The sequence below is a fragment of the Vigna angularis genome, chromosome 8 (assembly GCF_016808095.1).
Source record: "Vigna angularis cultivar LongXiaoDou No.4 chromosome 8, ASM1680809v1, whole genome shotgun sequence".
Classification (NCBI taxonomy): domain Eukaryota; kingdom Viridiplantae; phylum Streptophyta; class Magnoliopsida; order Fabales; family Fabaceae; genus Vigna; species Vigna angularis.
In genome coordinates this window covers 35,450,575-35,460,165 of record NC_068977.1, presented here as the reverse complement: position 1 = coordinate 35,460,165, position 9,591 = coordinate 35,450,575, and the positions used below count along the sequence as shown (strand labels likewise).

Sequence of the window (9,591 nt, the reverse complement as noted above, 5' to 3'; positions counted from 1 at the left end):
AGTCTTCGAATAACTAATTTATTAATAAATGCCTCGAAGATTAATAAAGACACACAAATAAATAATTTGTTTCATTTACGAAGAACAAGCTCAAATAGTTTGTTGGGAGGGGCCAAGGGGAGGAGATTACATCGTTGCACAAATAAATGAACCATTCAATTCAAAATAATAAAACAAACTGTAAGTAACTATAAATACTTCTTTGTATTACAATGCCGTCAGTAATTGCTTTGGACAAGAACCAAAAATAAGCCAACAAATTAGCAAGCCAAGAATCACACCTGTACAACGTATACTTCTGAGCATTATTGACGATACGGCACCATATTTCCTAGAGTTTGATCAGTAAGAGAGTATAACGCACAGTTGCACCCACCTTTACTTCAATCGTATCCTCAAAAACCAAACAGTGTTTCAACACAAAAATGGGTCTAAAAATCTATAATGGGTGGAAGGCGTGGCATATCAGAGTGGTTACTTGTCAATTGTTAGACTCAAACCTTCGTGGGCAAGTTGTAGTTCTTCTTAAGGAACTTAGCAGCTGCTTCATCATTCCTGTTACACAATACTCGCAAAAGAGTGTTTGGTTCTGTGGGGCTCCATTGCTCAGCTGTTGGAGGCAATGGAAGCCTGGACTTGGCTGTAGAACCATACATTTCCATCGTAAGCTGACTGAATTGCTGAATTATGTGCTCAGTATCTGCAGAAAACAAGGGAAGTACACCTCTGACAGTGGTAGAATGTCTTTCTATCAAATCTGTTGGCAATCCGTCTCCATTAGACCAGAACAAGCCAGTAAGAAACTTGAAATCTTCCTCTATAATGACAGAATCTTGCAGAGAGAATGCGCGCGACGGACCTCCAGCTAACAAAACCAGCAAGAACCCATCAAAAGAAGCCCGCATTACTTCAACAATTACACGAGTTCTAACTTTATCATGCACTGTAGATGATATGATCTCCAGGTATTGCTCAAGCTCCTGAAGAAAAAGATCAATCCTGGCAGATGCAACTTGCCCAACATATAGCCCATCCCAGAGAACATGACTCAGATCATGGAAAACGATTTTGTATGCTATGCATTCGCAGAGTTGATGAATGCCTTCCACAGCAGCAGATGCAGAAAGCTTGAACTTCAAGCTCACCCCATTTGCTATATCGTCTGTAGCAGATTTAGAACTGCTGAGATTGGCAACTATCCTCTTCTCCAAAACCCCTAACTCCATTCGAATGCGCTGCATGGTATTGATGCGAACAGACATCTGGGCTATATCAATTGAGCTGTTTCCATTAGTGGTTCCAACATGGGCTTTCCTCCTCTGAGCCACTTGTGACTTTTCTTTCTTCCTGAATACACCATTGAATTTTGATTTCGTTGAACACCTAGTCAGTTCAGGCAATGGTGGGATGAAGCTACTAGGGCTCCCTGCAGATCAAAGAAAAGGGAAATCCTGGTCAAACAGTGATTCAAAAATTTCCCTCAGAAAAATAAATGTTATGCAATACATATATACCACAGCCAGATTTGGCTTTCAAAATATACTGTTGGAGGGACTTGTCAAGACCAGACATCAAATCAGGAAGCAAATCAGCATGCATGGGTATAGGCAACAGAAAGAAAGCCTCCAGAGTATCATCTATTATTCGTAGAACTTCAACAGCAGAAGGTGCAAAGCCCTCTTTATTTGCCTGTGGATTCCATACCTATGGGAAGCAAAGGTGAAGTTAAAATTACATCTTTTAAACTTGCCAACAACATCTTCAAATAACCTCAAAAATATTCAATGGAAGGAGAAACACTTTGTTTGATAAAAGAAAGAACAAATATTATGTTCACTTGATAAGATTAAGAGCAACAACCTCTTGTTGGAGATTTCTGTCAACCCATTCCCCCAATCTATCTACTCTGATCTTTATCCATGACTTAACCAGAGTAGCAATTACAGCTTCAGCTTCATAAGGTTGCATTTCCCTTATAATGGATTTTCCGCCATCTTCACTCTCAACAGAATCGGCCACTGCTATCTGCACCAGATCTTTCTCCAATTTGTCGGCAGCCATCAGCACTTCTATTGCATCAGGTGTCAACTCATTAATACCCTTAACATACTTCTTCAACTCATTTCCATAACACACATGAAGGGTGGCAATGGCAACACCAGCAGCGTGAGGATGCCATCTCTTCAGTTTGGGGCTAAATATTGCTTTCTCATTATAAGCCAGTTCAGTAATATCTCGAGCAAGGATAGAAAGAATGGGAAAGGCTTTATTCTGTTTTCTTGGTGGATGCTTGTTAGGGTCCAGTTTCTCCAACTTCTGCCTTAAAGAAGATCAAAAAGAGTTAGCTCGTACTGAGGCACCACATTAGGAAAAATCAAAACGTTGATTTTATCCAGTTTCAGTCAGTGGTATCAAAAGTAAACCATACACACAAACATGTCATAACTTGTCATGTGTAAAGAAAGTATTCATATTTAAGGGAGATGGAACGAATGACAGAACTTGCCTGAATGAAAACAGCATGCAAAGATGATCTAATATAATTATCAACTCTAGTGTATTCTACATCATCTTCTTTCTTCTTCTTCCGATTGTAGTCATGAGAGAAATCTTCTAATATCTTTGCTGATAATACTGCAAGTGAAACTACACTTTCCATTGATTCAATATTACCATCATCGAAAGTATCATGGTATGCAAGGAGCCTTTTCTCTGCCCAACTTAATATCAAACTCAATGTGTTTCTCAAAAATTTTGAACAAAGAGGATCTTTTGAGACCCCACTATCTTTCCCAACTTCTTCCAATAAATTACTAGATGCAAACAGAAGATCGTTCTCCCCTTGGCCAGTGACAACATACCTATGAAACAAGACCCATGAGAAACAAATGTTATGCAGCGTCTCATTAATTCCAAGCATAACCCAGGTCTTCTTAATGAGTTCTAAGACCTCATCAACCTCTTCTATCACAGAAGATTCAGCATGAAGATCAAAACATGCTTCCAAAAGAGTTTGGTAGATCCAAAGGTTCAGTGGAAAACCATCAGCCCAGTGGCATGTCTCAGAAATAGATCCACTAGGTGATCTGCAAGCAAGAGACAATACAGCAGTCCGAAAGGTTTGTATTGATTCACCGTTCTTCCCAATATCCATGGATTTCTCAAGTGCTCCATGGATTATGTGCCGGAGGGTCTGTGCAGAAAGGTCTGATTTATCTAAGGGAAGATACGGATGCAAGAGAAGTCCCACTTCAAGAACCTTCAAATGTCTCCTCAGCCAAACCTCATACTCTTGTTGACTGGGAATATCAGAACTCCTAAACAGCTGGATTAACTCTAGAGGAAGAACAACTGTCTCCATGCGTCTTCCGAGCTATTTCATGAACAAACACCTAGTAGTAAGTTATTACTGTAATTAAACAGATACAACGAACCATAATGCACATATTCAAACTATAAATTTTGATCCACATGTTTCCATCCAACTATAGACAAAGAAATGAAGTGAAATTGACCCTTTTGTAACAGTAGGAAGCATATCCCACTTAATGACCAAACAAACAATAAACAGAAGTTATATTATGCAATCAATGATAACTGATGTTTATTAGCTTCTTGTCTGTCTTCATATAGTTTTAAATTATAATTGTGTTTTTTTTATGAAAAGCTACAGCTCAGTGGTCAGCAACTTGAAAATCAGGTCAGCTAAATCACATTAGGCCCATTCAATAACTTTGGACTGAGGTTTGTTGAGTCTATTGTGCCACCTGTGATATTAGACATTGAAGATAGAATGTGTCAAGCATCGTTGCCACCCATCATGAGCAACAACCTATGAATCACCAATACTTCAATTTGTTTCTAATAGTCTCAGATATTTCACAAATACATATTAAGGAAGTATCCAAGCCTTTAAATGATGTTACAAACACTCAATAAAACTTCTTAGTACAGAACATAGAAGCAAGCACTGTTTCTAATGAGCCAATGAAAACTCTTTACAAATGATTTCTAGAAAGAAATTAGATTGATATGATTCATATTTGCAGACTGTATTTATGATGACAATTATTTATAATTTCTCTTGTTTTAGTAATGTTCAATAAGTATGATCTTAATTTAGATTACAAAATTGAAATTTCATATTTATTATGTTTTATGAACTTTTATACTCATTAGATAAGAATATTACACACATGGCATTGTATATATTTTTAGGACAATTGTATTAGATACGGTATCTTACACGTACACATCACATGTACTTTTAGAATAATCAAATTGTCGTATCATATTTGTGCATCATAGGCAACGACAAACGATGAATTCTGCAGCTTTGTCATCAGGTATAGCACAAGTTACAAAACTGTGAAAATCAAACAGTAATTACTTATGTCCTTGCTTAAAACCTAAGTATAACATTCCATCTAATCTCTACACACTTCAGTAGTCAAATCAAGTCAAACTAAGTGCAATTCACTCATTAGGACAACCTGAATAAGGTAAAGATGAACAAAACTTCCACTGCAAGGCAAGCACAACTTAAGCAAAACTCAATTTATGAGTCCAAATTAAACCCTTTAATCAAACCTTAAAATTTGAAATCACACACTCCACCCATTTCTCCCTCATAATAAAACAAAAAATCCATGACTATTAATAGCTTCTTAAATTTTAGAGCAGAAAGATTGTCATTCGATCCGATTACAAATAATCGGATGACAAAATCCATCTTAAAACTCATTCCAAACATGAATTCAGATTGATTGATAATTTAAAGTTGATAGAAAATTAAACTCAAAACTAAGTTCAAAACCTGGCCTGCAGCAATTCTGAGAAGTGCTCTTCTAATTCTGGTATCACTCTGCTCAGAAATCTTCATCTGCACTCTCACCAACTCCCCCGTAGTCCCCGCGCGCTTGCTCCCCTTCGACGACGACGTTTTCAGCCCCAGGGCCCTCTTCACCTTGCTCGCCGCCGTCGAAGTCAGCGACCGATGCAACGAAGGCGCCGGCGCCGCCCTATCGCGATCCCCCCTCTCCGACTGCGATATGAAAGTCAGCGGCTTCGGCCCCGAACTCCGGCACGCCGCGACTAGGATCTCGTACGCCGTCTCCCGGAGCTCCGATTCTGAAAAATACGGAGCCGGGTCGCCAAACGGAGCTCCGGGAAGTTCCTGAATTGGGTGCACCGGCATGGCGCTCTGGTGGTGTCTCTTTCCGGACATTTGCCGGTGACCCAGATAAGAAATTGAAAGGATCTTGATATGTGGTGGCGCAAGTTTGAAACTTTTTGAGGCGCGTGAAGTGGGACCGTGATTTCTCTGCTTGGATGTCAGAGAAAGTGCTGTGGGGAAGTTTGGTTCGTTTGGCCCTTTGAGTTTGTTATTCTTGCTTGACTTTGACGATAGGTGCGTGGGCCAGTCGGAGAATTAAAGAAAGAGAGAAAATTTTTGTGAAAAAATGGGTGTGAGTGAGTGAGATCATAGTTTGAACTTTGAACTTTGAAATTGAAGAACGGTGGTTGCAGAGAGCACAGTGGGGACACACAAAAAGATGATGAAGGAATAAAGAAGAAAACAAAATTGCATCTTTTGGATTGAGACACATTTTCTTATACCATTTTTTTAATGCTTTGCTTGCTGGATATGATAAGATCAATCGTCTTATACATAATTCTTTTCTTAATTATTTATTTCCTGGATATGAACAACTTTTTCTTACACTAATTGTGATATTTTAATATGTAATTCATCTTTTAAGAAAGAGGATCATTTTTTTTAGTAATGTTTCGGCTGATTACATTACTAGTTATTGATATTATTTACTTTATTATTGAATAGTAATATAAAAATATTTTTTGTCATTTCTAATTATATTAATTCTTTTGTTGTATTGTAATAATGATGTATGGTACTGTTAAAGGTGAATCTTGTATACTATATTTCTGACACTCGTTTCGATTCTTTTTTATCTTATTCGATTATCGTTTAATTTGGTTATGTTTGTCCTCTGTGTGAAAACTTCAATTTGATTTAATGTTATTTTCTCTAAATGAAAAAACTTGATCTTATATTTTTGTGAATTTTTTAATTTTTAATTTTGTCAATCAAAAGGGTTAATTAAGAATATTAAAAATTCAAATGAACTTGGTGTTTTTTTATTTTAATTTTATCTATAGAGAAAAAAACACTCACTAAATAACTATCTTTGCTATTTTTGTACAGAGCTAACAGACTTCATTGTATTAAAAAATATATTTATAGCTTAAACAGAACTGTGTCTAACGATATTTAATAGGTTTAAAATATAAGTAATAAATGTGAGCATAAGTATTTAACTACTCAGAGTATAAAAATAGATATTAAAACTAATATGTATAAACAGAGTAACTATTACGTACATTAAAAGTATGTTTGATATAGATTATTTTTAAAGATTTTAATTGTTTTTGGGATTAAAATTTCTTGTAATTTCAACTATATATTTAATATAGTTGAAAATTGTAAAAACATAGTTCTTTTTCTAATAAAAAAAATTAATTTTATAAATATAGAAGAAATCTGTAGTTTTTTTAAATAATTTTATTCATTTTCAACTCAATGAATACTTTCTATATTTCTAATCCTACAGTGTTGCAAATCTTTGTTAAAGTTCATACTTACCTAACATTGAAATTAGAAAATAGCTTCTCTTCTACAAATAAGAAAAAATATACGAATTTTAGTTTTTTTTTAATGTCTCCTTTTTACATTAAATGTGACAGGAAGGAGTGGACAAGTTCATTAGTTCAGGATATTATTCTCTCCACCACCACCAAATCCTTCATGTACCTTCTGGTAACTTTTTCAATTACAAAAATACCTTTTTAAACTTTAACCTTTATTTACTTTAATTTTATGTTCGTCTATGTCGAATTTCATTACAGCTTCGTCTCCACCACTTGTTGTAGCAGTCATTGAACGACGCAGAGTCTCTGCCATCGTTGAAACCGCCATCGTAACCTTCACAGTCATCGCCTTTACCATCTCCGCCAACGTCGCTACCATCACCAGAAATCTCTTCTCCTCCATCTATCGTATTTCCGCTGAAAATATCTCCTTCGTCAACATCGGAGAATTTTCCTCCTTCACCAACGTCGGTTCATTCACCGCCACCACCAACTCCTTCTACTTCTCCACCACTTACCACTTCTACTTCTCCACCATCTTTTTAAAAATCTTTAAGGAGAAGAACCCAAACATACATGTTGTTATCATGTCTAATGATTTTGGAGTGATAAAGTGTAGATATGCATTACTTTGTAGAGGAGTCTGGTTTTGGTGTGATAAAAACGAAAGTAAAAATATATTACGGATGTAAGTATAAGCGCATGTCAGCATTCGTTTATTTGAGGGCAAAACAGGAATGAAGAGATGCTGGAAGCAGTCCGTGGTGATGTAGGGAGCAACTGCCATTAACTCAACTAGGAAAGGAAAGGCCCAATTTTTATTGGGCCTCTAATTTGAGAGTGCAATCCAAATTCCGTATTTTCTTCCTGCACCCTTATTATTATTGACTGTACTCCCATTTAGCAAAAAAGTACAAAAATACTCTTATACACTCCACCTGCCACAGCTTCCGTTATCACCTCTGTGGTCGCCGTTTCTGTTATTGCAGCCACTTTTCATTGCACTTTGTGAAGCAAAGAAGAAGTGAGAGATTGTTTTGAATAAAAAAGGAATTCATTAAAAGAAATTAACCCTAAAAATTATTATTTACGCTCTATAAAACTTGTTCTATAAATTTTGTTTAATTTTTTTTCCAAAATACATAAAATATATTTCTGAAAAATTTATTTCAGAAATCATGTTTGAAAATTTGAAAAAAGTTATTCTGTGAAATTTTCAAACCAAGTAATTTGAAAGTCCGAAGGACGAGAAAGATTATTTTAAAACTTATGAGGGTGTGATTAGAAACTACGTGTTAAAAGAAAACACATCAAAGGGCATGTTTGGATTACTTCTTTATGAGGATTTTTAGAATAAAAAAATAAAATTAACTGATCTATTAGTTAAAATTATTCTAGACATAAGTTAAAGATGCAAATTCTCTCATATACCTTCTCTAAATTTTTATTTTAAATTTTTTCATAAACTGAATTTAGCTTATAAAAAAGCCAATTTCATTTTTTTTTATTTTTCTCTCCTAAAAATATTAATGAAGAGCTTAGTTCCAAATATATCCTAATTCACTAAACCTAAAGCTTAATTTTTCTCATTGAATGTCTAATTCATGTTTATCTAGTGAACACTAGGTTAATTCATGTTTAAGGAGGGATAATTTGGGATTTATGAATTTTATGGTAGTGCATAAATAAGAAAAGGAGGTGCAGGAAGAACCAACAAACAACCCTCTTTTGAGTTACATTCCAAAAAAGTATCGGGCCACTAAGGCCCAGTAGATTACTTATTGTGATTTTGTTCTTTTCCTGCTGTACCAATAAATAGAAGCTATTGACATCATTATTAGAGAGTTCTAAAATAACACCAGGAATCTTTAAAAGCTTAATTTGTTTCTTATTTATTTTTAATAATTTTTTTAAACAATATTGAAGATAAAATTCATCATCTCATCGTCCACATCACAAACAACTATTACCATATGTTGTGTCTATTTTACTCTTTTGAACAATTTAGCATGATCACTGTAATTATAAATATTATAATTTTAGTCTTTATAAAAATTTGATTACACATTTAGTTTTCCCTTTTTTTTTAAATGAGACAGTTTTAGTCTAATAATAATACACAATTTAATTGCCAAAAGAAAAACATTCTTATCTGATAATATTAGTATCCATTATTTATTTATATAACATATTAAAAATATTTTTTAATAATAAGCTTTATTATAATTATTTCGATAAATATATCAATATTTTTTTAATAATAATTGCAAGTGTTCATTTCCATAACTTTATAAATCAAAGGTGAGTTGAAAAAAAGACATACGAACCAAAATAAATTGATTTTTTTTAAAAAATAAAAATAAAAACTAGTAATGTCATGGAATGCATGCGAAACTATGTATAAATAGTTATATTTTGTAAATAAATAAACTTGTGACAATAAGAATAACAACGTGATTATTTTTCTAAGTTTTGTTAAAATTGAATTAAGAAAGAAAGAAAAAATGAATTTGGGCACGTGGGTATATAATAAAGCTTGAGAGTTTAGTTCTTCCACCGACACCAACCCATTATTTGCTGCCATCTGTTCCAAATCTTATTTTTTTTACAAGTCCTAATCACTCTCTCAACATCCATTAATACGGGTCATGCATTCGGGTCGAGTATCATACCATAATGTCTACTTATAAAAATTAATATTAATTTTAATTAAATTTAATAAAATATAATTTTAATTTTAATATTTTATAAATAATTAATGTCTGTATGAGTTGTATGATACTATAATAAATATTCGCGTGTACGAATTATTTGTAATAGATTTTATAGGAAGATACAACCAACATAAATATTTTTATCATTCTTAATATAAACAATTTTATATATATTCATCCAAACATTCCAAGTAAAACTCCTGCTTCG

At 34.1% G+C, this 9,591-nt stretch overlaps 1 protein-coding gene across 2 annotated transcripts; it reads right to left on the bottom strand.

Annotated features, from left to right (window-relative positions):
• Positions 1–47: 47 nt before the first annotated feature.
• LOC108345711 (protein unc-13 homolog) lies at positions 48–5,632 on the bottom strand. Of its 2 annotated transcripts, none has more exons than XM_017584418.2 (5): positions 4,817–5,632; positions 2,507–3,373; positions 1,861–2,316; positions 1,515–1,704; positions 48–1,426 (listed from the first exon to the last, which is right to left on the bottom strand). In XM_017584418.2, exons 1-5 carry the CDS (start codon positions 5,225–5,227, stop codon positions 495–497), a joined length of 2,856 nt encoding a protein of 951 aa, XP_017439907.1. In that variant the 5' UTR covers positions 5,228–5,632; the 3' UTR covers positions 48–494. The 2 variants fall into 2 exon arrangements, with proteins under 2 accessions (XP_017439907.1, XP_052723539.1); XM_052867579.1 differs by having other exon boundaries at positions 2,507–3,392; positions 4,817–4,955.
• Positions 5,633–9,591: the final 3,959 nt, after the last annotated feature.

Coding starts and splice junctions, on each gene's coding strand:
- LOC108345711 (XM_017584418.2), bottom strand. CDS start 5,227: ATGTCCGGAAAGAGACACCACCAGAGCGCCATGCCGGTGCACCCAATT. Junction 2,317..2,506: donor TGCATGCTGTTTTCATTCAG/GCAAGTTCTGTC, acceptor TCTTTAAGGCAG/AAGTTGGAGAAACTGGACCC. Junction 1,705..1,860: donor ACAGAAATCTCCAACAAGAG/GTTGTTGCTCTT, acceptor TGCTTCCCATAG/GTATGGAATCCACAGGCAAA.